The 27,015-nt window shown below is 34.4% G+C and overlaps 5 protein-coding genes and 1 long non-coding RNA gene across 10 annotated transcripts in view; 4 read left to right on the top strand and 2 right to left on the bottom strand.

Moving 5' to 3' along the window:
• LOC105159121 (uncharacterized protein At2g23090) lies at positions 2,611-5,008 on the top strand. The gene is made up of 3 exons (XM_011076074.2): positions 2,611-2,872; positions 2,983-3,023; positions 4,328-5,008. The coding sequence occupies exons 1-3, from the start codon at positions 2,800-2,802 to the stop codon at positions 4,445-4,447; spliced, it is 234 nt and encodes a 77-aa protein (XP_011074376.1). The 5' UTR covers positions 2,611-2,799; the 3' UTR covers positions 4,448-5,008.
• Positions 6,629-9,517, bottom strand: LOC105159119 (transcription elongation factor SPT4 homolog 2). 2 transcript variants are annotated; one of them, XM_011076072.2, is made up of 6 exons: positions 9,358-9,517; positions 9,014-9,131; positions 8,803-8,894; positions 8,598-8,653; positions 7,361-7,422; positions 6,629-6,884 (listed from the first exon to the last, which is right to left on the bottom strand). In XM_011076072.2, the coding sequence occupies exons 2-6, from the start codon at positions 9,116-9,118 to the stop codon at positions 6,834-6,836; spliced, it is 366 nt and encodes a 121-aa protein (XP_011074374.1). In that variant the 5' UTR covers positions 9,119-9,131; positions 9,358-9,517; the 3' UTR covers positions 6,629-6,833. The 2 variants fall into 2 exon arrangements, with proteins under 2 accessions (XP_011074374.1, XP_011074375.1); XM_011076073.2 differs by lacking the exon at positions 9,358-9,517 and adding an exon at positions 9,230-9,343.
• Positions 9,827-16,838, bottom strand: LOC105159118 (transcription initiation factor TFIID subunit 4b). 4 transcript variants are annotated; one of them, XM_011076071.2, is made up of 16 exons: positions 16,455-16,838; positions 16,192-16,300; positions 14,554-15,296; positions 14,358-14,453; positions 14,186-14,267; positions 13,993-14,087; positions 13,324-13,884; positions 12,558-12,685; positions 12,358-12,445; positions 12,084-12,219; positions 11,928-11,983; positions 11,593-11,649; positions 11,318-11,458; positions 11,146-11,211; positions 10,811-11,069; positions 9,827-10,329 (listed from the first exon to the last, which is right to left on the bottom strand). In XM_011076071.2, the coding sequence occupies exons 1-16, from the start codon at positions 16,491-16,493 to the stop codon at positions 10,163-10,165; spliced, it is 2,823 nt and encodes a 940-aa protein (XP_011074373.1). In that variant the 5' UTR covers positions 16,494-16,838; the 3' UTR covers positions 9,827-10,162. The 4 variants fall into 4 exon arrangements, with proteins under 4 accessions (XP_011074373.1, XP_020548211.1, XP_011074371.1 ...); XM_020692552.1 differs by having other exon boundaries at positions 13,324-14,087; positions 16,192-16,324; XM_011076069.2 differs by having other exon boundaries at positions 13,324-14,087.
• Positions 18,313-21,002, top strand: LOC105159117 (PXMP2/4 family protein 3). Its single transcript, XM_011076068.2, has 4 exons — positions 18,313-18,742; positions 19,263-19,491; positions 20,220-20,344; positions 20,547-21,002. The coding sequence occupies exons 1-4, from the start codon at positions 18,413-18,415 to the stop codon at positions 20,628-20,630; spliced, it is 768 nt and encodes a 255-aa protein (XP_011074370.1). The 5' UTR covers positions 18,313-18,412; the 3' UTR covers positions 20,631-21,002.
• Positions 22,142-24,063, top strand: LOC105159116. Its single transcript, XR_847557.2, has 3 exons — positions 22,142-22,235; positions 22,364-22,524; positions 23,582-24,063. It is a non-coding gene; the product is annotated as an uncharacterized LOC105159116 (long non-coding RNA).
• Positions 25,668-27,015, top strand: part of LOC105159115 — a gene marked incomplete in the record, with an annotated part of 1,895 nt that continues 547 nt past the window's right edge. The window contains 1 exon segment of the mRNA XM_020692404.1: positions 25,668-26,342. Coding sequence (XP_020548063.1) covers positions 26,243-26,342 — 100 coding nt within the window.

The following is a 27,015-nucleotide window of genomic DNA, read 5'->3' as shown; positions in this document are numbered from 1 at the left end:
TTTTTTTTTTTTTTGGTCCCCAAAATTGATCTCTCTTTAATAGGATGCTTCAGTTTAGATTTTATTACAATAAAATAATATTTAAAAGATGAAGAATAATTACGTGGTATTGGAAATATAAAAAATTAAAATAAAATATTAAAAAAGACATGAGGAACTAATGAATAAATTTGGCCAAAATACTCTTTCCACACAAGTATGAACGAAGATAGACAAGACATACCCTGTGGACTTGTGTCAGATGCTACCATTTTCATGCTACTTATTAAATGTTTTTATATAATCATGTATCAATATTATATTTTATAATATCTACATTATCATAAAAAAAAATTATTATCATTCAAAATTTTAAATAATTCAAATTTATCCTTTAATTCAATTCACCTCTTTAGTAAATTTGATTATAATAATAATTTTAATACTTATAGTTGTTTCTGTACTCTTTTACCTCACTTCATGTTTATTATTTTCCCCTCCTCTTATAACACGTTATTTTTTTTTTTTCATCTCGACACCATGATTTTCTTTAATTTGCCTGTCGAGATAATGTGGTACAACGGCTAATTAATATATATAAACACGTCTTAAAATAGTAGTAAAATAGAGAAAAAAAATAGGTTAAAGTGTGTGTAGATTTGATTGCTGCGTAGACGAGCTTATCCTATAGATTAGGCAAGTTGTAAGAGAAACGGAGTTGGGCGTGAGGGGTAGGGTTCATTCATGCATCATGTGATTCTCATCAATTCCTACCACCTAAACTTGGACCAAGAAAAAGCCACATACATATCTCACAACTCTAATGTGCCCATATTGTTTCTCTGCCCACTTCTTTTATTGTAATGATGATGACAAGAAACCTCACTACTATACACAGAAATACGTCTTGACGAAACATTTGATCGTAAAAGACATTTTTTGAAACGTTGCAACTTTTGGATTAAAGAATATAACTATTTGAAAAGACATAAAATCATCTATATAGGTGTTTTAATTGTCAAATTATATACTTCATTTTTTATAAGTTGTTTTACTTTATATTAATTAAAAAGTTTTTTATTGACATTTATTTCGTATCTTAAAAGTAAAAATCTTATAATAGAGGCAAATTTTATTTAAAAAAGAAAATGAAATCACACTTTAAAATCATTTCAGAATAGACAAACTTGGGATGCGACCGTGTGATGAGCTGGTGTTGATTAGAGTCCGATTCAGATAAATATTACTTCTGAAGCTCAAAAAGAAAATTGCTATTTGCAATATAATTTTTTAATTAAAATTATTTCTATTTGAAAAATAAAAGAAAATAGGAAATTGGTTGCTTGCATATCAACTCATATTCCAAAATGGGCGGCCCAATAGCATTGATAATGGGCCACAAGTTCCATGTTTCCACCTTCATTTAATTGTATTGAGTGTTTTGCAGGGAAAAAAGCATAATGAATGAAACGTGCTCCATATATGTAATTTAAATTTAATTAAATAAAAAGAAAAAATAAGCCTGTGAGAAAAATTATTGATAGAATTAATTAATTAAATATATAATTATTAGTATATATTGATGAGTTATAATTAATAATATTATACATATAATCTAAATGATTAGTTTTCATATTATTTTATATAATAAAGTGATAAGATTTGAAAGTTGGTGATTGTACAAACATGCGTGTCCAATTCATTTAGTTTTATTTTTATTTCCCATTGCAATATTTTTGGTTATTTCGTGTTTGGGTATGGTGGCATTTAGATTTAAATAATTTAAATATTATATTAAACAAAATATAGTGAGAAAAAAAGATATTAGTTGGAAAAATAAATACATTGGACGTGAGATGGAAGAGAAAAAAAGTCTAGCAAACAAATAAAAGACGCCAAAATCCTTTTCAATTAATAATATAAAATGTAATAGAATAATAGATAATATAAATTAGAGCGTATCGCAACTAATAAACTTCAATTAATACTTTAGAAAAAATTATAGGTCATAAATTCCATGCTTATCCTCATCATCTACTATTTTTTTCCTATTCAAATTAATGGTATAATTTATTTAAGGGATAATTATTTTATGAGATTTGATGTAATTATACATAATTTTTTTAAAATTGGAAATTTTATATATTAATATCCTTTATGTTTGTTTCTATTTAATAAATAAATTTAATTTTGGTTAAAATTTATCAAATTTTTAAAAACTTAAATAAAAATTCATATTTATCCACGATTTATTTGTTGCAGGTCAAGTAAATCTCTATCAAATTATCGTTATATATTTTCACGCACTAATGTATGTGAGAATGTATATTTTCAACCTTATAAAAATAATTTGGACTAAAGATTAAAGAATGAGATTTATTAACTTATAATAAATTAATTGAGTTTAAATATAAATTTTATGTAATTTTTTTGTTAATATCTGAATAAATTTTAATTAATATAATATTTTATTTAGTAAATAAATATACCAAATTTATGTTTAATTAAATGAAAGATTATAGTAGGACAGTGTAATTATCCCTTTATTAATACAAAAAATAATGGCATTATTATTTGGATGAGAAATGAGGAAATGAGGGTGAGAGGTGACATTGCCAACTGTGAGGCAACTTCTTGCTGCTTTCTTCTCTCTGTCTCCTTCTCCCTATTTATTTATTCATACATACATACATACCCCTATACAAGAATACACACACACACACACACTCTCTCTCTCTGTGTGTATATATATAATTCAGGGGGCGACGAGACTTGAACACAAATTCTTTGCTTCTTTGAGAGAAAGTAGGAGAGAAGGCCATGGGGGGAGGCAATGGGCAGAAGGCCAAAATGGCGAGGGAGAGGAACTTGGAGAAGATGAAAGCAGCAAAGGGTATCTCTGTATTCATCAACTTCTCTTCTTTTCTGTGTTTGTGTTTTGCTGGGATTTGATGGATTCGGGCTTGAATTTGATTTCAAGGGTTTGCTTGATTTTCTGTGCAGGAAGTCAACTTGAATCAAACAAGAAGGCCATGTCCATCCAGGTTTCCGCCTCCTTTTTCTTTTGGGGTTTAATTTTTTGATCTCATTATTTTTTTGGTTTTCCATATTAGAATTCTTCTGTGTTGTGTTCATTTGTTCGGGGATTTTGGGGTGCTTTGCTGAATTATATCATGCTCTGAAATCTTGTAAGCCCTTTTATGAATTGGGCTTACACTTTTCTGTTTGTTCTTTAAGATTTATTCTGATGATTAGTGGCTGATATCGTAGTATCAATTTGAGTAAACTCAATTTTTGAAACACTTGTTCGATCTTACACCGAAAAGAGTGTAATTTGAAGTTGTTTTTTATTGCCTTGTTACTGTCTCCTGCCAAATCAAGGCTTGAATGATGTTTGGGTCTTGAAAAGGCTAAAGAAAAGCTCCAGTGATGTTTTTGATTTTATGGTTTTTATTCTCTAAGACCTCAAACTAAATTTGTTATATACCTTGAATCTGGACTTGATGATTATGGTATGGAAACAGTAGGATGGAAATGCAAAGAAGTGTTGCTTTTTCAGTGTTTGTCAAGTTCTTTATTTAGATCAAACAATTAGTTAAAAGTTTTCTGTCCATCTTGTTTTTCTTTGAGTTGGATTATGAAAATTTGAGTGTGTGTGAACATACGACAATGCTGCATTTGTCATGTGTATCTTTCGCTGAATGGTGGGGGAGGATGATATATTGATTTCTGTTGTCGTTTAGAAAAAGTGTAAATAAATGCAAAACTAGCTGCATAGCTGTTGATACTGTTTTATTTTTGGAAAAGCAAACTAAATAGCTTCGTCTGGAGCACATGTTCTCCAGTTTTTCGTTTTTGAGAATAGTCAGTCTTAAAGAGTAGGGCCTTTGGAATGTGGGTTCAAATGTCTGGTTATAGATTCAGCAAAACTAATAATGGCGATATCATAAATATGAAGAACAAGAATCAAACTGAGCTTCAACATTTACCATGTCGATCATTTGTTGTTATGAGTTAACATGGTGTCATACATCGATCAGTGGCAAAATTATTCTTTTTTGCTGAAGCAAAATAGCTTCATTGTTCCCACTTTGATCTCACTGAAACCTTGTATGATCTATCATAGAGATGCTCATATCCTGTTCAAAGTTCAAAGATCAGGCAAATGCATGAACAGAATGGAAAACCATAAATTTGACCATGTGAATCGGCAAGAAATTGCATAGTTTCATCTCCAATGGACTTATTATCCATTCTCTTCCGGAAATCTTATTATGTTACTCATAGTGCACGCAAGCATTTCATTTGCATTTGTCATTTCTGATAGTTACCAGTTTATCATTTGCAGTGCAAGGTTTGCATGCAAACATTTATTTGCACTACTTCAGAGGTGAAATGCAGGGAGCATGCTGAAGCAAAACATCCAAAGGCCGATGTCTATACTTGTTTTCCTCACCTGAAGAAATGAATGCAAGAGTTGGTAAAAATCATCAAAGATGGGTTTCAACTGTGTCTCTTAATCTGTCAATGTGTTTAGTGTGAAGGTGTTTCAGTATTGACACTGAGATGATTGTTCTAAACTTTTGATGGAATAATTGGCTGAAACTCTGTGGAAATAGGTTATATCATCTTCTCTGTTCTCTTTTCTTTTTCTCTGTTGGTACATAAGTTGTTGGTTACCTGGTCGGCTCAGACTTTACGGGCACCAATCATTCAGCCGAACAACATACAATAGCTAGAAGAACAAAGGGCAGTTCTTGATGAATGAGACTCAAATGACGATCAGCATTTAGAACCAGGATCCAGTGAAAGATGGAGGTAGCAATCAAGATTATTGTGAGGTTGTCATGTGGACAATATGCCTATCCTGTGGATTAACCCAATTTCAATCTCAAGTCAATAATTTCGACTCAGCACAATTAACATGCGCAGCGCAGCGTGGTGTCATCCAATTTCTACATAATTTCAATATCAGTATAAGTGGTTTACAATCAATCAGAAATGACACGAAACGAATTGTTCAAGGCCACTTTTACTTGACGCGTTTACATTCAAAATGGGTGGCCCGTTATTCTTAAGGCTCGGAACTGTCGAGGATTATCTTGCCGTTATTAGAATTAGCCTGGGTCCACTTATGGTGATAAAAAATGTTAAGTCCAAACAAATTGTCCTGATCAATATATTTATTCACCCAAAAATGCCCTTATACATCAGCATATTTACCCAACATATTTGTCTGGTGAATTGCGTTTTTGACATATGCCAATGCATAAATCGCAAGATCTCCTTCTGTACAAAGAAGACAACAATGGCGTCCTAGCTCAAGATTTGTTAAATGTGTCTATTTTGAAAAGATGCACAAATTCCACTCTTTATTTGAGATCCATTTGACTTTTCAAAAAATGTATGCCCATGGTTTTCTGATTTTTCTTGTTGCCCGTTTATACAAAAGAAAATGGCAGGGGAGGTGGAGGGGGACTGAGGCGGCGGTTGTGCGGGGATGAGGCAAAGGGGGCGGTGTTGGCCAACGGGGAGGGAACTGGTGTCTTGTCGTCGGCAGATGAGCGCGGCAGAGAGAGGCGTCGTCGATAGGTAGAGAAAGGGCAAGGGAGGTGAGCGCGGTGGGCTGGCGACAGATTACAGATAGGGAAGAATTTGATGGTGTTTGGCAGCAGCTTATGTTTTTACAGGTTTCACGGAAGAAGATGATGTTTGGGAGACGCTTATTTTGTTTTTAATTACATATAATAATTTGATATAATATAAAGTGTAATCAGTTATGATTAAGTAATTAACTAAAATTTCTAAACACTTATAAACTTATTTTAAATTTTATTTATTAATATAGTAAGTATTTATTATAAATTTAATTAAATATATATATTATTAGATGTACATTCATATATAAATGTTTTGATGAAGATGAATATGGTGGTGTGGAAAAATGATAAAATGTATATATAAAGAGTTTATATAATTTTAGAAATTTTATATTTTATGATCTGAAAAATATGATATTGATATATTTGTCATTTTAACAACTATAAATACAAAAATTATGTACAGTGACCTGACATTGACATGTTTGATTTTTTTGGCAAAGGGTAAAAACGAGTTTTTCATCTTTATCATAAACCGTATTTATAATAATATAAAGTAAACTTTTTACAAGCTAATCAAAAGTCTTTGTTATTATAATTTTAATCACAACTTAGTACATCTCATTTTAATCGCATTACCCAAAGTAAAGATGGCCCAAGTAAAAGGTATTGGTCTCATTCATTTATTTTATTAATGTGAATAAGGATAAACTACTATAACTTTCGTTTGTCGTACTACTAATACTCCTTTTAAAATTTGATACAATTACAAATATTTTTTCATCATATATAAAATTATCGGTACTCTAATTTTCACGACTATCTAATAATTAAATCAATTTGTTAATCTCCATTATATTTTCTTGAATTGATCAAAATACCATTATGATCATAAATTATAATTTTACTTGTTTTTAAAATTTTTTTGAACTATGTTGATAAATTTTTTAACATTTTTTCAGTTTTTGTCCATCCATGCTGTCTGCAATAATACCACACACGCTGGAAGGAATGCGGAAAAAGGGAGAAGGAGGAGGTATAGCAGCGGGTTGAGAGGAACTAAAAACTTGCCCATTCTGTCTTAATAACCATTAAATGAGTGAAGTATGCTTTAAAGGGCACAGCTTTCTTAATTCAAAGCTTAAGTACGTCGAGAAACTCCACTACATAGCTTAAGCCTCAACAGGGCTCCTTCAACCATCAATGTATATACCAAGTCTATCTCATCAGCTGGAGTAACATTCAACTAGCCACTCAAACACGTTTCGGTGGAATATAAGGCACGTGCTCTTCTTCACAAATATTCTGCAGTATTCAAAAAATATTAATCAAAAACTAGTTTAGATTTAAAGTTAGGAAGAGATATGGCAGGAGTTTATTCAACAAGCAAAACAGTTGTAGGCACTTTATTTGGGTTTTGATCAACCTGCAAGACACTCCTGATTGCTTACGGATTCGCATTAATGGAGCTTCAGTGTTTTAGGCATGCAGTAGAGACGAAATCACAGAGAATATCAGCTATGACTAAAAGTAACACTGCGTTGAAGACTCTTTGAACTCAAGAACTAAGATGGAAGTATCGATAAATAGTTTCTCCTTCCACCCAAAAAAAGACCCTTGAGACCTTAGAGACCCTTGAAGGTTAGATACAAAACTTCAATGACTCTGTAGTCTGGGCCTACCTGGGCTTATGATTATAACATCATGCTATTATCAAATTAATCTGGAGGTGGAAAGTAACGTAGAGTAGGAATGAGATAATTATACTTAAAACAGCTTACCTGCAAGTCCTGAGGGAGTGCTTCAGAGACTGCAAGTGTATAGCAACCAGGAACAAATCTTCCTGAAAGGTTCCAAAGAATCACACAGTTGATATCACCATCATCCAAATTCGGTCATACCGACAAATACAAGGGTAATGATATAAGAGTATGCATCCAAATAATATGTACAAGTGAGGGAAGATTATTCAGAGTCTGATCTCCTACTTAATAAGTTATCAGCAGCCTAAGTACAAATGGATAATATTTTTTCACTTGTTTCCAAATAAAAATGTGAAAATCCTTGACATTTTTCTCCAACGTAGCTTAGTTATCAGATGTACATTTATGGAGATATCTCTTATAGCTCTCATGTTCAGCTAAAAACTTAGCAGTTTTCAATGGCCTCTTCGAGCTTCCTTACCCAACGCTTAGAAATACAACCATAAATAAGAAGTAAACATGCCAATAATCAACTTAAGAACCTACAGAAGCTATATGGCTAAGCCATCACAAGCAAGTCACCATTATTCTGCATTACAATAGTCCTCCTTGCAGGAGTCATGATACACATGTAGATTTCTCGTACAAGAAACAGATAATTCCACTCTTTTAGAGCAGACATCTGCAAATGTTTTTACAGTCAATGCAAATCTCAGGAGGGTGTCACAGAGCCAAAACAAGCTTCACCTCCCAGGAAGTGTGAGGCCTTTTAAATGGATACCATAACATGGTTGTTCTATTGTTTATCCAGTAGCATCATTTAAGTCCGAATTAAGACTATGTTGATTGGCTTGCAAGATTAGGACATCAACAACGAAAAATATGACCTCGCAGCTTGAAGAACATGGTTCCTGGAAGCTACTTACCAGTGGCTAGCAAAACCAGAGCACTAAGCTGTTGGCAAGTTGATGATGAGCATAGATGGTTTCATATAGGAGAGAACATAAAAGGCATACTTGTATAAGGTGTCCCATAAACGTTTCTCAAACAATTTCACGCATGGAAAGGCTACATGAAGCAGTAGATATTTAAACAATAAAAAGGAACACTTTTTTTCTATATGCATATATGTTCGCACATCCTATTGGATAGAGCATAAATTTCACCTAACCAATAAAAACATTGACTAAATCATTCAAATTAGCCACATACTTCTAGTGTGACGATTTTGGAGGATGGTTATTGCACTATTGCTTATCAGAATTTTTCGTTCATGAATCATGATATGGGCAAAGTAACTGAACAAGTCACGTACCAATCCGGAGCCAGCGGGCAGCCCAACTTCTAGTTGGATCCATGACTGAGATTATCCTGTTAATAACTAACAGTCAGAATTTTCAGAAAAAGGAGAGTAGATATTTTTATATGGCAGTAGATCTTTAGGACAAAGTAAATTTTCTTTTCATTTCAAGCATTTCTCTTTGAGCCAAAAGATAAAATGGATGAGAAGAGAAACAAACCCAGTGAAATTGGGGGTTGTACAGTCGACGACTCTTTCGTGATCTTCCTCCATCTGAAAGAACGGGCAATTTTCACAGCCTGAATCTCGAAACTGCAAGAATCATACACACATTATATTTGGTAACAGTAATGTCTTTTATATCTTTCGTGTGGTTAATCAACACAAAGGAAAAGAGTAGAAGACGATGCATTTGGAGGGGTTAAGCCAACCTGGTCATAAGTTTTGACGAGTCGGCACCGAAGACAGGCTCTGAGCTCATGCCCAAAGCTTGTGGGTATTTGTGCAACTGCTGCTCCTCCCCCTTGATTTGCCATTATTTTCCAGTTACTGAATAAACAGAGATTATTCAGAATAAAAATACAGCGAGGAGAGAAATTCGTTCCTTTAATTTTCAACAAAAATTGAAAAACCTAACAAGAGCCCACATCAATAATCGAAATTCTCCATAGATTTCCCATCCGCACACAAAAGTAAGTCTTCAAAATCTTCAAGCCCTCCATTATTATGTCATATAATCACGCAAATAGAACTGAAAAAAGTTAAATAGTAACACCTTAGATTGCCCTACAGCGTAAGCAACGGGACAGAAACAGTATTAGAATGCACGAGCTTCAGCGCTGGTTATTGGAAAGGGTTCTACGGGGTTCAGCCTCCTCTGGTGTCTGTTCTGGAGACTTTCTGTTTTCTTTTATTTGAATTATGAAATTGCACGAACCGCACTGGCGATACAGGATGGGGAGAAATAGACGACCGGGCTTTTATGGGCTATATAATTGAGGTTTGGTCTGGGCTCGGCTCTCACCCAAATTCTCGTGTTTGATCCACAACAATGAAACTACTTTTGCAAACAGTTTGTTTTTTTTCTTTTCTCTTTTATTTTGTTTTTCGATTTAGTTTAGAATGTTGCAATGCTTTGTCTTGGTCTTTTATTCCATTTGAGTTTTGAAAATCAAAAGGTTAATACCCTCCCTCCATTTTTTCTTTGGGACAATTAGAGATTGGTTTCATTTAATTTATGCAGATTTAGCCCTATAATTAAGTTACCCTTTCATAAAACTGAATCAGCAATAAGAATATCATCACCTTGGTATCACAAGACTAGAAACATTTGTGAATAACATGCTTCTCCCCTTCCTCTTCTATTCTAATATACAAGAATTCACATTAACTGACGATGAAAACATAATCTACCGCAACTGTTGATTCTGAATCTTCAATGCTCGATGGCGCTCCCGTCACATAATTAGCTCACAGGAGCAGCACCATCTTTCATGCAAGTGATCGTCATGATTATTTGATTGTTGCACTTTTCAGTCTGGGGCAATCACATCTTTTAACATTAGAATGTGCTGTCTGGATCACTCAGCAACAGCATCGGCATTGTCCTTGTTATACAAGCGGTATAGCAGTGTGGACTTCGACATATGAGGCTCCCTTTCTAATATGGAAATCACATCCTTAACTGAGATGCTGCGGGTCACCCGTGGTATGACAACTTGATTTCTTCCTACTTTTCTAACTGATGCTGCATGCAAAAGAATTAAGTCAAAAGATCTTTGTGTACAAGAAGCACCACTGCTTTGATATAAATAAAAACAAAAGTTTTCAGCTGAACCATAAACCAAGTTGGACAATAATCAAGAGCATGAGTAGAAAAGGTGTACAGGGGACCTGTTCAATTTACCAAAATCACAGGACTCCAGAAAGATTTTCTTATTATTGTGTACATCAAATTAAATTTAGAGACGTATAAGCTGACAAATGAATAACTTAAACAGATGTGGATATATCCCACTGAAAGGCTTTTCTGAAACTGATTACATAGAGACTCATCACCATTGCCAAGAAACCACATATTCTTCTGTATCCTTTGAACGCGAGTTCTAAGTTTTCTGTCAAGGCCCATAAATGTGTTCCTAGTTTCTGACTTGGTAGAAGGACCAGTGAGTTGTAAATGTTGGGTTGAATTATTAACTACTCTTGCTCCTAAAAAGCCAACAACTTACCAGGGGTGGCAAAAGCAGCTGAAGTATCCCGCTTTTCTGCTTCTTGATTTTCCCTTGTATTTTTTGAAGAGGTTGCTGAAGGCTTTCGTGCCACATCTTTACCAGCCTGAGAACCAGATGCTGTATCCGATCCTCCTTGTTTCTGCTTCGCCTCAATCATTAACTGCCATCTTGACAGCATGTCACCAACTCCAGTCGCAGCTCGGACTGCAACATTTGCAGCTGTTGTGCGCATCTTGTCATCTTCTTCCTTGTTAGCCTGCAAAAATAAAAGACTTTATAAAGAATTCTATAACACATCCCATACTATATTAAAGATATATTAATCTAGATACCTTTGTTGATTTTGCACGACTTTCATCCTTCTCCTTGTCACCATCAACTCCAGTAGTACTCTCAGGCTGCATTTCAAATAAAATTAAGATACAGAATCCAAACATTTTCTGCTAGAAAATAAGCAGAATCCACATAGAATTAAACAAATAACTTGAAGCACTGATTACTTACGTCATTCAGTTTCTGTGACTTTTCAGTTTCAGCCTGCTTTTTCTCCCATTCTTCACGAGCTTTACGGTTTATTGTCATGATCTGTTGCCTAACATCTGAGGTGATGATGGTCCTGTGCCTTGGCTTCTCTATATCTACCCGCTGAGGAAATAAAAAGAATTCCGCTGAGATAAACTAAGATATTCTCATTAAGAAAGGAAATAAATTCATCCCAGAAAGAGTTAATAAAGCGAGAAATGAGGGGTGCCAAATAAAAGATTAGCATGGAAACTAGCCTGTTTTGAAAGTCTGATGAGATTAGATATGAGTCCACGCATTCTCTCTTCCACGCACTAAAAATACAACATTCCACAACAAAGAAATATTTTGTTAGTGGTTTCAAGAAACTCGTTTCAAAAGAATGTTTTCAATTAAAAATGGAAATTAGAGACTAAAAGATGGTCCTCAACGACAATTTTTTCAGGACAAGCTGGGTGGAGGACGCTTGTTGCTTCTCGTTTTGGAAGCTGTATAGACTGCCAAATGAAATCATCTTATGGTGCCACATGGCTCCTAGAGAAAACAACTAGAAATTCACATTAAGGCCATATTACATCTAGCACTGTCTCACCAAGGACAAGCATCTCTCCACGTCGTTGCTCATATTCTTTAAACCACATTTTGCCACTGCCAGAAAGCGTACAATCGATAGTAAGATGCCATCCAGAGACAGAGTGGCTAAAAATAATCAAGACAAGCAAAAACTGTTCACTTAAAAAATATTAACTTATTTCCACAACTTTCTTCTGAAGTGGAATCTTTTGCAAAATCAGCCTTTCTTCTTCTTCTTGAACAACTCGTCGAGAAGCCTCTGAAACCCGGCTGTCTTCCTTGGAGCCTGAAAAGAGTTGTTCCTCCTCCTCCTGTTTATAGATTTAATTTCATGACACAAGCAAACCCATGATTTGTCCAAAGGACTATGAGCAAAAGCAAGGATTTAGGATGGAGAGAAAATGATGGCGTTTTATGTATAAAGTTAGAGGTTGGTTGAAAAGGGTTACCCTGAGATTAACTCCGCTCACTGCAGTAACATCATTCAGTTGTTCAATGCTCTGATCGAGAAAGGCCCCAGACACTTTTTGTTTCTTACTGTTGGAATATGTTTATAAGAAGTCATTACTAAATAAAAAGAATAACCTGCTCAAGCATTTTACATAGAAGCAAATTCGTTAATCTCCATCAACAAAAGGCATCACATCACCTGGATGGAGGAGAAGAACCAGGTGCTTCCATTGGCTTCTTCTGGCCGACCAAAGGCTTTTTTAGGGGAGCCTTGGAATTATTTCCAGTCCCAATGGGAGAGGTCAGAGAAGGCATTCGAGAATTTGACTGAGAGTCAGAAAAGAAGAAGGTAAGGAAATGACTAACCAATGATCATAAAGATAACACATAACAAGGTAATGTTCTGAAAAAGAACAGTTAAATATACAGAAAGAAATAAAGGACTTCTTTGTTGAGGAATTACTACTTCTGATAGAGGGCACACCAAAATGAGAAAGAAAGATTAAAATATTGAGGGCAGAGGTTGGATGGATAAGGAGAAGCAGGTTAGCCAAAACAGTAACTAAAATAGTACAAGGAACTAAACCAGTAGCTAAAATAATACAGGTAAATGAACATAATCTATCTTCTTATTTATTTCTTGAGACATCTCTATTCACTACTCCATGAAGCATCCATTGAAAGTGACCAGGTGGATATGTATGCTAGTTTACCAGGTTCCACATGCTGATTATTTCCATCTAGCAAGCTACCCAACAGTTACAATCAGCAGAACTTTTCATTTAAATTATGTCTGGATATAGGAGCATAAGAGTGTTACAGCCATCCCATAAGTTTTTCTTGCAAGTCTGTCTATATGGCATGTGCATGAAAAGACAAATCTCATTAACTTATTTTGGAAGCCCGCCCAGCATCACGGAAAGGAAACAGATAAACCAGAAAGTTGTGAAAGATTTCAGGATTACCAGAATGTTGGTCTCCATCGCGCTTGGAATGGAAGAGGAAACTGAATTTGAGGGCACAAGGCTTGTAGGTGGTGTGAATCCCGTTCTAGACGATTGTATTTCGAAAGATTCATCCTTCAGATTCCCTGAAGCAGGACCCTGTTTCGCCGGCGTGGAAGACAAAGAAGATAACCCTTTATGCTGTTGTTCTTGATCGAGTGGTTCCTGCTTTACATGAGTCATTGATGATGAAACACCAATTTTTGGTTCTTTGCTGGTGGACGATGGCCACTGCACCTGATTCTGTTGCAGGGCAGTGTTGCTGTTCACATGAGTCAGACTTCCCCCCTGCATTTTCTTAGGATCGCCAAAAGAATGAGGCCTATCAAACTTAGGCATGTTCATCATATTCATGGCCTGGGTTGAAGGTCCCACATGACTAACAGTCATGTTCTGATGAGGTGGAGCCTGCTTCATCTGAGAATCATGAGGTTGCGGCCGGAGAGATGTTGAAGATGCAGCATTAGTCGCAGAGAAAGGTGAATAACTACTCCCAGCACTTCCATATGTGGGAAAAGATGTCTGTGAGAAATGCATATGCTGCTGCTTATTAAGTCCCTGTGTTGGAAATGCAGGATGCTTCCTCTCCTGACTTAAAACACCAGAACTGGAAGTAGACATTTGGCTTACTTGCACACCTTGCGAATCTGCTTGGCTTTCCACCTCACGTGGTTTTGCTGTATTAGTATCACCTGTTGAATTGCTCAAATCTATTGGCATTTGTGCTGCAAAAAGTAGAAACATGATTTTTGTCAGTAGAAGTGCTGAGAGGTTCTGTAGCAATCCGCAAGTTGACAGGGTTTAAGAGAAGGATTGGGACCACCTGAAGGCACTTGCATTTGTCGAGCAGAGGCCTGAGGCTGTGACTGAAATTGATTGGGGGCAGTCTGTGAGTTCCTAGCAGCCTGATTTTCATTCTCTGGACTCAATCAAACTTCATTTCCATGATATCTAAGTCAAGCATAAATGCATTAAAAAGGATATTTATCACATACCTGAGTCTGCAGTTTGTATACAGCCATTTTTAACATTTGGTCCCCGACAATGCTTCTCATGTGTCGGACAAAACCATCTTTAGAGATCTCATTTTTCTGGAAACAGATATATGGATGTTAGGACACAACTACTGTAGAATTTCACCAATGTTAACATTCGGAGAGACTCTTATTACAAACTAATCCCCAAAACTACCTTCAATTTAAAGTAAAGAGTGTGAAGTTGCATAGCTCTGTCCTTGTCAAGTTGGGGTTGTATGATAGGAAGCAACATGCCAAAGGGCACTTGTTTGTTCAACTTCAAGGCGGTACCTGGCTGTTGATTACTACTCGTCATCGGCTGTTGATTACTCATCCCCGACGCAGACGCTTGGTGGCTACTCATTCCTGTAGTATGTTGATTCACAGTTGACATAACCTGTTGTTCATTACTGATTCCCATACTTGTTGTTGGTTGATTTGCTTTTCCTGTTGACATAGACTGTTGATCGTTTGGCTCCATTGACATAGGCAGCTGATCATTTGACCCCATAGCCACAGATGGACGACTACTGATATTTTGTAATGTGTGCATCTGTGAATCAGGATTTGGTTCACGCACTGGCTCTTGGATATGGATTGATTGTTCTCCAGATGTTAGCGAACCGATAGGTTGGGATACAGGGAAAGTGTTCCGGTCATCTTGCGGTTGTGCGCCAGCATCACTCAATGGGTTATCCGGTAAAGGGTTAAATTCGTGGGACAGTGAGTCATTCTCTTTTCTATTCTCGGAGTCCAACCCATGTTGATGCGGCTCCAATTGAGACAAATGCTGCTCCTTTTCCTCTGTAACCATGAGATCTTGTCCACTTCCAAAATTAACAGTTCCATCATGGCTCAGACTCTGCCACTGGGGAAGAAACTGACTTGCGGTTTGACTGTTTCCCTGAGATAAGGCTGCTGCATTTGTCGAATTGCATGCATGAGGAAAAATCATAACAATTCAGAGGGAATAAGTAATTACAGAAAAAGAATTACCTAGTATCAAATATTTTAACCAGAAAACAGGCATGCTAGTCCTCTCTAAGGAACAAATCTTCAAGTAAAAATTTCAATACTCTCTTTATGGATAATTATAAGCTGATCACGCTAGTTTATGTTGAAGCTTTTACGGCGTATCAATTAATCAAACTACTACATCCTTGATTCACTAATTTTACTTCTAATCACTGTCCATTTTTGTCCATTTGTGCTGTGGTTCAGAAAGCATAATTCTAATATCAGATCAAAATAGAGATTTTTACACCGTTGTAAAGACTCTTCAACAGAAAGAGCTGAGATGATCATAAATCAAGAAACCATGACACTGGCTTCCACTACGTTTGAGTTCTCACAAACAAATTATCCATTATAACTTGGTTTTCATTCTACCTTCTTCATGAACAACTCCAGGACAATATATTTCCACTCCCATTTGAAGAGGCCATAGCTTACATAGTACAATTAAACCTTGATTGATCCTGTATCCTATGTTTTTTTTCTAGGGCAAAGCAACTAATTCACTTTATCTCCTAAAGAACCCTAAATTTCCACTTTATTCTACACTCACCTAAACTGTGTAGCTCTGCAGTTTGCTTTATAACACAAATTTAACCAAATTCATGCCAAACCTTATCTTTTTTTTTTTCCCTTCAAAAATATTGAAGCTCAACAAAGATTAAACTTCATCAAATTCCAAGCAGCCTAGGCACGATAAAGTATAAAGCAAACGACGGCCCAGAAAATCCATTGACAATTTAAACTAAAACTACCAAAAAATTAGAAAAGATCGATCCAATTAGCCATGTATTATTACCGTTATCGGAATCAGAGGGCTGCTGCTGCGTGGAATCATTCCTCTCAATGTCTCTGTTCAATTCCGCTGTGAAAGCGTCCACGTCAGCCCCAGAATGCATTGTTTCGTCCTACGAAACCCTCACATTGTCATACTAATACGAAAAAAAAAAAACGCACTCATAACAGCTCAAGAAACATCCCAAATCCCACAAAGCATGAATCAACATAAAATTATAAGCACATCCTAATTACAAAGGACGAGGGGGTTGGGACGCAACATACCTCATCTTCTTCAAGGAATTTCACAATATTAGGGTCCATGAGAATCCACTCCTACTATCACCGTATACTGCAGTATGGAATACAAAACCTGGTGCTCGATACGGAAGAGAACAACGGGGGAGGAAAAGGAGTGAATTGAAATGGTAAAGGGAATTAATCAGAAATTAAAGCTGTTTCAATCGGAGGCCGGACGTTATTCTGTTGGTTTTCTTGTGTTTGACCAGTGAAAGTTTACTCAATTCTTGGTGGGTCTTTGGAAATCCGGTGGAATTGGGGGTGTAGGCGGCAGAAATAGTGGTGGCCACGGCAGTGAGTAAAGGAAGACAAGAAGGGGTGACGAAGAAGGAGGAGAAAGGACTGAAATGGTGAAGGTGGAGAGGAAAAAACCGCAAAAACAAAAAGAATAAATAATAAAATAAACAAAATGGATGCATATTGATAATTAAAAAAATATATTTTACATTCATAAATTAAATAATAATTCACGAAAAGGGTATTAAATTTAAAATACAGCAAAAAAATTTACAATAGTTTGTGAAAAAATAATTATTAAAATATACGAACACCTTATTTCAATATAAACAAAAAGGATCGTAAAACCTACAATGTTTTGGTTTACAGAATACAATTAAAATTTAAGCAAAAGAATATAACATGCAAAATTATCAAATTACATAATATCAACATTAAATGAAAAACAAATTTTGCAAAACAAATAAAATGGAGAAATGTTATCGACCCTTTTAAATTTGATTTTAACACAAATGCAAAATTTTTCATTCAAATTGACACAATAGATCAAATTCAATCTTAAGTAAAATAAAATTGATATTATTCACATTTATAATTAATATTATAAAACTAAACTTAATTTTAAATTATCACTAATTTTTATAAATAATAATGTTGATCTCTAAGTTAAGTAAAAGTAAATTAGAGAATATTGTAAAGTAAGTTAATGCTGTGTATTTTTTTTAAATGTTAAATACTTTTATAGTATTTACTAAATTCTATAATACTAGCACTTGTTAATTTAGAGAGATTTAAAAGAAATAATAATTTTATAAGGTTACAGCGAAAATGCAATATTTTACAAAAAAAAAAAATGAAATGGAGAAACAAATATTACAACCAATTAAGATTTTTAGATATATATTACAAAAATATATAATATATTTTATCCAAACTGTCACGTTCTGTCATCATTATATTTTTATATCATATACGATTAAATATAAAAAATAATTATCTCATCTTAACTAAACCAATTCATCTCATTGTTTTTCAGAAAATGAGACGAAAACACAAACAATTATATAATTTTTAACTACTTAGGGTTGCACTCCCTTTAACATTTATCATGCTTTTCTACACATATTATAAGTGACAATTGTAAATTGTAACTCATCTTATATTATGAATATAATGGTCATATCAGGTTAAAAATAAATAATTGAGTTTAAATGTAAATTTGTTGATGTGAAATTAGAGTCAATAGTTGAATTTAACAGAGAGTCGAATTTAATGGGATTGAATCAGTCACATAATAAATAAATATATTTGTTATAATATTGGTTTATTATTGCTAAGGTAAAATAAATACAAATAATAATAAATATATTAATGATATTTTAACATAGTGGTTGATGCTAAGACTTATGTCTCATAAATAAATTTGAGGCCTTGATTTGAATTCCAAGGAATGAATGGATAATTTATCTTAATATGTATATAAATGTTTATCTCAATTTATATAATAATTTTCGATTTGGCTGAATTCATGTAATAATAATAAAATAAATAAATAAACATTTCAGCAAGAAACTAAGAGCTTATAAATCTGCACGACGGTAACATTCTCCTGTTTCCAACCAAAACCCTGCAATAATCCCAGCCCTTTTTATAGTTTTCCTCCCAAAGAATAGGGATTCAAGAAACAAACTCAGAGAAACAACGATATGAGATTTCACCTCATCACCCATTTCGCTCAGAGCGCCATTGTCCAATTCCCACGCCGCCGTTTGTCTGCTTTGTACAATCAACAATGTCGAGCGTACAGTCCAGTTGGGCACCGCCACCACCAGTTCACGAGAAAAACCAGAGTTTCTGATGCCCCGTCTCACTTTTCCTCCTACTTTTCATTTTTTCACAGGTTTTATTCATCTAAACCTTCGAATCCGGATATGGGACTTCTCAGCTGGTATTTGGGCATGCTTGAGTCGCGTCCAGTTTTGACAAAAAGCATATCGGCGGCGGTTATTTATGCGGCAGCTGATATTACTTCCCAGGTAATTTGATTTTGAATTTTGTAATTTGTATTGATTTATTTGTTGAGGGTGATGACGTTATGTGCTATTTTTAGTGTTGAATGCTTTTGTCATCTTGATGCCTTGTATCTGTTTGCTTATTTAGATCATACGTGTGCTTCTATAGTAAAATCCTACTAATGAGATTCTGTCATATTGTTGAAGCTCGATTCAGGGATGAAGTTCTTTTCTCATAGGAACTATTGATTTGTTTGGCATTTTGCATTTCTAGATTTATAGATTCTTTTCTTCCTTTTGAAATTGGTTGTATGGTTACAATGGCGCCATGCCGTTGATTTTGATTACAGTAGTTTAAATTATGCTTTTTAGAGGATTTATGTTGTTACATGCTAGTAATTCCTGTAAAATGCTTTTCTATCTGAGATGTTGGATGATAACTTATGATTCATCGAGATTTTGTGGGCCCATTTATTGAAGTGAGTAGGAGCTATTGCTGCATAACATTTTGATTTTGTTAATACTTGTTTTTGTAATTGGTCAGCTAATTACATTGGAGTCGAACGGTACATGGGATTCAATAAGGACGTTGAGGATGGCAGGCTTTGGGTTGATTATTTTAGGTCCAGCACAGCATGTGTGGTTTAATTTTGTTGGGAGACTATTACCGAAGCGAGATCTGATCACCACCTTCAAGAAACTAGCGATGGGGCAGCTTGTTTATGGGCCTATGATTAATGGCACATTCTTCTCTTTCAATGCAGCTCTTCAAGGTATATTGCTCCTTAGGTGCTTCTTATTGGAATTTAAATTTCAGTATCATCTTATTGTCAATATCTAACATCCACTATATGTAATCTATGGTGAACTATGGTTGTTCTATTTTTTGCTGAATGCAGTTCCTACGGGTCAATCTTTTCTCATGTTATTTTACTGTACTAATGCACTCGTGGAATGTAGCTTCTCAGGGGGATTAATAATGCAATAAACAATTAATGATAGGATTTTTATCTATTTGTCTGTGATAAACTTGTGGTATCGCGGGTATTATCATTACTCTGAAATTCCACATATTCTTTGATGAGAGTAAATTGTTGAGCATACAATTCTGAGTGATCAAATCTAAAGTCTATAGGAGCATATCCCTTGCTATGCAGTGAATTTATAGAAAAGAGTGCCCAATTTATTTAAATAGCCTTAACACTGAAGATTTGATTTTTATGCTGCCATCCTTGAACCATCAGAGGCAGAAATAGATGCTCTCTGTTGTAAGAAATGGGTTTCTTCGCATGAAAGTATTATCGGAAATTGTCTCCTCCAATTTCATGAAATACTGAGTCGGTAAACTGCTCTATGTGCAGCAGAATGTATGAAAATCCCAACTTCTTAGATGCTTGGCGGGACACATTGTCGGCCATGAGTGAATCATTCAAGCGAAAATCCGCTTGCTTTGTGTGTGTGTTTTCAAATGTTGAGATATTATTCTTTTTTCCAAGCTCAGGGGAAAATGGCAATGAGATTGCCTCCAGATTGAAGCGAGACTTGATTCCCACTTTATTGAATGGTCTTATGTACTGGCCATTATGTGACTTCTTCACATACAAAATCATCCCTGTCCATCTGCAGGTACTTCTTTCTCTCCTTCTCGAAAACTTGAGTTGTATATTGGAAAGATGTTTCACATTGAAAGGGAGCTCTAAGCTCCAAACAGGTTTATATTTGTGTTGTCATGATATTGCAATTTGTCAGGGGTGTCATACAAATGCTTTACTCTGAGTCGATTGTGGAGCTCTGAACTAATATCCTTATTTGTGTGTCATTCTTGCAGCCCTTGATCAATAGTTCGTTTTCATACTTGTGGACCATATATTTGACATACATGGCAAGCTTAAGTAAAGCTGTTCCAGACTAACTCATTATCTCCATATTCACACATGTAATTAAGATGGAGGGGAGCAACTCAATGTTCCAACACTACCCCATTCACCATGGAGGCATGCAGAAATCTCGTCTGCAGTAGTATTAGTCATTTTTAACTTAAATGAGATGTAGGTAAGCGCTAATCAGTGCTCTGAAGCATGGTTGTTAACTCGGCTTTTTAGTCTCTTTATGTGTCTCTAGATTCTTATTTCTCCTTTCTTCTTCTTCCTCTTCCTCTTGTTTATTTTTTCTTCTTTTAGTGGATGACTTTTTCTGGGTATTAGTCGCCAAGTGAGCCATTAATCGTTTAGATCATACAATCTGTTTTCAACTTTTGTTATTTAATTGGCAAAGCTTCAATCCATCTGACCCTTTTCACAGATGAAGCCGGCAGTGAATGATGGTATTGTTTCATGGAAATGTATAGCATTCTTTTCGATAATTTGAGACTAGCTTAAATGAAGAAAGTAAACAAATTACAGAGGCTCAATTGATCAAGTTTACAACATTCAAAATACAATCAGACTCAACAAATTCATTCCAATTTGAGTAATGCAGGCATTAATGTGAGGGCATGAGTTGTGGAGTCTGTTTGTCTACCAATAAATTGAATTTTTCTTGCAAGCCAACAATAAAGGGTGGTTTTGATTGTTGGAAAAAAATGAAAGACTGTGTCGTGGAGAAATCACTGCCCTGAAAGCGAAGTTTCGGTACTACCGTGGTGTAGATAGTATAAATCGATCGCTTCTCAAGATTAACACAGCTATTACTTTCTTACACACGCACCCGTGGAAGAAAGCTTGAAACAACGAACAAAATTAACACTCAGAAGAGGAAAGAGGTAGAAGAGAAGAGACTCTCAATTTTTTGGTGCGTCTAAAATGCATAGAGGCTGAGGCTATTTATAGATGTGCAGCTCAGTTGTTTGAGAAAGTTGGACTCTCTACCAACCACAAAAAATTGCCAACGAATATGTTTGTTAAAAATATGGATAATATTTGGCTAAGAGATTTAGTCATTTCCAACATTGATCAGTTCAATGCACTTTTTTATTGTCCAATTTGTTCCTCCAATGTGACCAACTATCATTTTTACTGTCAAGAAAGTGTTGTTTTCGAATATGACTTTCTCAATATTGTGATCATTTGCCAAGATACTTCTATCTTAGATTATTTGTCCATATTTAACTTGTTGTGGCTTTCAAAATGAACCTTCCAATCTCGCACAAATGGTCCTGCCTCATTGAATTAATTTTGACTATAACATAGATTGAAAAATGAGTTTGTATAGAAATTGTTTCAAAATAGTGGTTTCAACACATTGTGCAGGAGGAAGTAGTCTCTTGGTTGAGGATATTACCTGGTCGGAAACCGACAAGTGTCAAATTCTTAAGATAATAATTAACTAGGTAGTTATTAGTTAAACTAACCTAACGCAACGAATTAACTGCCGCCCCGGCAAACATTCTCATTCCCCATCTCCATCTCCATCTCCACATTTATAGGGGAGAAGAACAAATTGCTCCTAAAACAAGAAGAAAATTTAAAGAGCAGAAATCCCATCATTTTTTCTTCCGTCCGTTCACTTTTTCCATCAGGTCGGTCATGCACATAACACACACCCCCGTGGGTGTGTGCGTGTGAAAATTGTCTGAATTTCATGATAATTCTTGTTTCTTTTTTTTAATGTTGATGGAAATTTTGGGTTTGGTTTATGTTTTTGCAGGGAAATAGTGTCTAATCCCTGGTCGTTAAACCATTGGATTGGGATATATCAGTTTCAGATATTTAAGAAGATCATGAAGTCGGAGAGCGGGGACAAAATGATAACCCCGGTGATCAAAGTCTGGACCAAAGTCTCCGATCGTCTTCGCCGTCGAGAAAGTGGTCAGTAGTTCCTTATACGTTTCATTAATATTTCTATAAAAGTTTTGTTGCGTCTTGTATCTTATTTAATATATATATATATATAATTTACACAAAGTTAATAAGGTAATTAATATATATCGTATTGGGTTAATTACATTTAAACCCTCTCTGTATTGCTAAATTACATTTTCCTCTAAAAAAAATTTAAAATTATACTTATACTCTTTTTGAAAATTCTCAATTTATACTTTACCATCTTCCGTTAAAATTTGTATGGTAAAATATTGATGTAACAAAGAAAAATTATATAAATTTTTAATTTTATCCATCATTTAATATTTTCATGTATATTTATAGAGGGATAATAATATATATATATATGTATGTTGTGTAGAATAAAGTTAATATCATTACATTTTTTTCTTCGTAAGTACAAAATTATTACATTAAAAAATTAAATAAGGGAGAAAATTAAAAATTTATGCATTGTTTTTGTCAACGTCAACGCTTCTTGTTCAAATTCTGACAAAAAAGAATTGAGTGTAAACGATGAATTTTTGAAAGGGGTGTAAATGTAATTTCAAATTTTTTTGAGAGAAAATGTAATTTAACATGTTAGGGGGAGTCTAAGTATAATTAACCTTATTGTATTGTACCGATCATATATTATGAGATTCATCGTAATTAATTGCATTTGGAGTATGTCGTTCAACAATTTAGTTAATTTAATTATATGTAGAATAAGCTTGTAGCACCCGAACGTGATATCAAATCTGAATCTAAGTTATTATAATTTTACTTTTTTAGAAGAAGAGAGAGATACTCGCTAAGATATTTGGACATATACAATTACGAAAAATATTTAATAATTTATTTGAATTCTTTTACTATGTTAATCAATCAAGTCCAATAGTCTCCAAATCTTCTTGAAAATGAGAATGTGATGAAAATAAAATGTTTCTCATCTCAACAAATATGTAGTTGATTTTCCAAAAATCTTGATATGTTTTCAGATATTCATTCATACATAATACATATTAGTAATTGTTAGACGTCGGTTGTATAAAACTTTCAGGTATTGTAAAACTCCAGAAAGACGTGAGGTTGTGCAAGTACGAGGATGTCCATACGTTGTGGGACATGATTCAGAAAAACGAGACCGAGCTCACCGGAGACGGGAAGATGCCGTAGTTCCTCGGACTTAATATGTTCAAGCTTTGAACAAGACATATATATACATATATACTATGTGTTTTTCACATGTTCTAAAACTAACTATGGATGTTGTTTGCTGTTTATTGCAGCAACTGCTGTAGTTTATCTTCTTTTTGATGTATTTCATGTGACAAGAGATTAGATTTATACAACCTAAAAAAATTGCAATGACAATGTCAAGAAACCTTATGAGAGGGCTGTTGTTAGAGGGAGGTGGTAGTTTTATTAGGTTACCTCTTGGCCCTAGTTTGACATGCTAAAATAGTTTTCAAGTATATATCTCATGTTTGGTTCATGCAACCAAAGTTTACATACTATATATATTTAGATATATATTTATTATGCTATGTACTCTGACATCTCATACGATATGAAAATATTTTATAAGTTTTAATATTTTATTTTAACTAAATGTTTTATAAGCTTATTCTGAAAATAGGAACAACATCTTGTAAACACCCTCTTAACGTGCCAAGCTCGAAAGAAATGACACGGGTAGGTTAAATTACAGAACTCAATATAAATTGGGAAAATTACACTTTCCTCCCCTAAGATTTGGTGTAATTGCACTCAGACTCCCTATGATTTAAAAAATTACATCTACTACTCCGAAGGTTTGTTTCGGTCTATCAAATAAGTCATTTAGTTAGTAAAAATTCAATAAATTTGCTTATATTAACAAAAAGGGATAATTACACTTCCCTTTCCTGAGATTTTGTGTAATTACACATAGACCCCTGTGGTTTGGAAACTTACATCTAGTACCCCTGTGGTTTTCTTTCATTTAACAAATAAGTCCCCATGTTAGTCAAAATTCACTAAATGTATTGATATTAACAAAAAAAACTGAATGGAAATTGATATTTATCCTTAATTGATTTATTACTGACTTATTGCAGGTCAAATAATTTTTTTTCGAACTAAACTATCTTTACAATGGTGAAAATATATCTCCTCAAATGTATTAACGAGTGAAGACGTATGAGGGTAATTTGATCATAAAAAAAATTATTTTGACCTATTATAAGTCAGTAATAAGTCATTTAGGGATAAATATAAACTTTTTTCTGAATTTTTATTAATATCAATAAATTCGACGAATTTTAACCAATAGAGGGACATATTTGTTAGACGAAAGTAAATTTCAGGGGTAGTAGATGCAATTTTCAAACTACAGGAGATCTACGTGTAATTACAATAAACCTTAGGGAGGAGAGTGTAATTATCTCTAACAAAAAAGTTGAATGAAAATTGATATTTACCCTTGATTGACTTATTATTAATTTATTGCAAGTCAAAATATTTATTTTCGAATTAAACTACCCATATAATGATGAAGGTATACTTTCTCACATGCATTAAACACGTGAAAACACATAAGGATAATTTGGTCATAAAAAGATTTATTTGATCTGCTATAAATCAGTAATTATAAGTCAATTGGGGGTAAATATAGATTTTTTTTATCCAATTTTTTTGTTAATTCATCAAATTCGATGAATTTTGCTTAAATGAAGAATTTATTTGTTAGGCAGAAGCAAACATTAGGGTGCTGGATATAATTTTTCAAACCACAAAAATTTACGTATAATTATATCAAATCTCATATATAGAAAGTTGAATTATCCCTATATATAATTTCAATAATTGCATAAGCAAATATGAAAAACACCACAATTAAAGAACTGAGCTACAATTTTACCTATATACTTATCTGAGTGATCTTTTTAACACACTTTGTTATTCCATATTATTCTCACACTAATAAATATTGAACACATAATTTTTTAAATTAAAAACTACAATTAAATTAAATTATAAATTATAAATATGTAACATTATGAACATGTGATAAAAGATAACAGGTGGCGGGATTCAAACTCTGGCCACCGTCAAGCAAACATGTCACATGCTACAAATTTTCACCGGGAAGAGTGTTTGCGGTGCAGAGAGGCCAATCTTGAAGGCTGCAGACGGCTCGGATTCCACCGCACCTCCATCATTTATTTCAAATTTCGTCCTTTTCCTGCAGCAAAAAATAAACGAGAAATGCATTAACTCCACATTTCTTGCCATCCCTTTCACTGATCCAGAGCAGCAGCAATGGCCATGAACACCCCCACATGATTTTTCATGATGACGAACTCCCACAAAATCATTTTTGTTTTAATTTATTTCACTTGAAATGATTATATATTTTGGGCATGGGGTCGAATACATTGCTATTTTTTCTCGTTATCTCCGCGGATTTCCGGGTGGACTTTTGGGTTTCAAGAATCTAAGGAAAGGTGACGAGAGGCTGCTGCTTTATTTTGAGCTAGACTTTTCTGAATGGGCTGATTTCTTTTTATTATTTTAAAGGTTTTTGCTTGAAATTAAGTTCCCAAGGCCACCGTTTCTCTCCTTTTGGCAGTCATTTACTTGTGGATTGGTGAGGTCGTGGAGAAAATTTATAAAGGGATTTGAGGTGGAAAAGGGGAAGGGTTCTTTGGCTAGAAAAAGGTTGTCTTTTTTGGTAGTGATGAAGGGTTTTGGATTCTTGTTCATGTTCTGGTTGATTGGGACAGCTGATTTTATGCATCTTGGTTGTTCCAGCAAAGGAAGCACAGCATCAAGTCCAGGTGAATTTGTTGGTGCTTTTTTTGGTCTGTTTTTCTGCAGAAAACTTTTCTTGGTTACGACAGTATTTAGTTTCATACAGAATGGTAATATGGTTGCATAAGCTTAAGAGTGGAACCATGTTAAAGGATCAGGGGTGAAGCAGGATTTCATAAGGATTGGGTTTTTGAGAAATTACACATTAAATGAAACTTATGCATAAATTGTTGATATATCTGAAGGGCTTTGAAAGTTTAAGTTTTTCTCTGAGGCAAAACATGGATATGATGATCAAGGAAGTATTTTGGTACGCCTGGGGGGAAGGTATCATTTGTGCTCTTTGGAAATGTCAGGCAAAGAAATATTTACTAGTGTGAAGGTTTGATGATGCTCTTTGCACTTGGTGAAAACAGATATTTGTTGTTTGTTCATGAACTCATGGGTGCGTTTTCTCAATGGCTTTTGTTTGAATGTCCTGTTTTCTTAAGTGATCAACAGATAATCCTGAGAACACACTCAAACTATGGTTAAGTAATCTGCACTACGAGTACTTGAGAAAATTGTATGTTTTTGTCATCTTCTAATCGACAATGTGCTAAATAATGTTAATATGTAGTTTAGTGTTTGATTTTCTTTCTTGTTTCTATGTACGTCTCATTATATGTCTAGTAATTTCCTTACAATGTGTTCACAGCA

Source organism: Sesamum indicum, linkage group LG3 (assembly GCF_000512975.1).
Source record: "Sesamum indicum cultivar Zhongzhi No. 13 linkage group LG3, S_indicum_v1.0, whole genome shotgun sequence".
Taxonomy (NCBI): domain Eukaryota; kingdom Viridiplantae; phylum Streptophyta; class Magnoliopsida; order Lamiales; family Pedaliaceae; genus Sesamum; species Sesamum indicum.
The sequence above is the reverse complement of the archived record's forward strand: the minus strand, read 5'-3'. Positions and strand labels throughout refer to the sequence as shown.

What these genes read in the sequence shown, in the direction of transcription:
- LOC105159121 (XM_011076074.2), top strand. Translation starts at nt 2,800, where the DNA reads ATGGGGGGAGGCAATGGGCAGAAGGCCAAAATGGCGAGGGAGAGGAAC. An exon ending in GAAGATGAAAGCAGCAAAGG is followed by an intron (nt 2,873 to 2,982) that starts GTATCTCTGTAT and finishes TTTTCTGTGCAG; the next exon opens with GAAGTCAACTTGAATCAAAC. An exon ending in AGAAGGCCATGTCCATCCAG is followed by an intron (nt 3,024 to 4,327) that starts GTTTCCGCCTCC and finishes TATCATTTGCAG; the next exon opens with TGCAAGGTTTGCATGCAAAC.
- LOC105159119 (XM_011076072.2), bottom strand. Translation starts at nt 9,118, where the DNA reads ATGGCAAATCAAGGGGGAGGAGCAGCAGTTGCACAAATACCCACAAGC. An exon ending in ACAACCCCCAATTTCACTGG is followed by an intron (nt 8,654 to 8,802) that starts GTTTGTTTCTCT and finishes AGTTATTAACAG; the next exon opens with GATAATCTCAGTCATGGATC. An exon ending in TGCCCGCTGGCTCCGGATTG is followed by an intron (nt 7,423 to 8,597) that starts GTACGTGACTTG and finishes GGAACCTTTCAG; the next exon opens with GAAGATTTGTTCCTGGTTGC.
- LOC105159118 (XM_011076069.2), bottom strand. Translation starts at nt 16,493, where the DNA reads ATGGACCCTAATATTGTGAAATTCCTTGAAGAAGATGAG. An exon ending in CGATGGAGACCAACATTCTG is followed by an intron (nt 12,686 to 13,323) that starts GTAATCCTGAAA and finishes TCTGACTCTCAG; the next exon opens with TCAAATTCTCGAATGCCTTC. An exon ending in TGAGCGGAGTTAATCTCAGG is followed by an intron (nt 12,220 to 12,357) that starts GTAACCCTTTTC and finishes ATCTATAAACAG; the next exon opens with GAGGAGGAGGAACAACTCTT.
- LOC105159117 (XM_011076068.2), top strand. Translation starts at nt 18,413, where the DNA reads ATGAGATTTCACCTCATCACCCATTTCGCTCAGAGCGCCATTGTCCAA. An exon ending in TTTCAATGCAGCTCTTCAAG is followed by an intron (nt 19,492 to 20,219) that starts GTATATTGCTCC and finishes TTCCAAGCTCAG; the next exon opens with GGGAAAATGGCAATGAGATT. An exon ending in TCATCCCTGTCCATCTGCAG is followed by an intron (nt 20,345 to 20,546) that starts GTACTTCTTTCT and finishes TCATTCTTGCAG; the next exon opens with CCCTTGATCAATAGTTCGTT.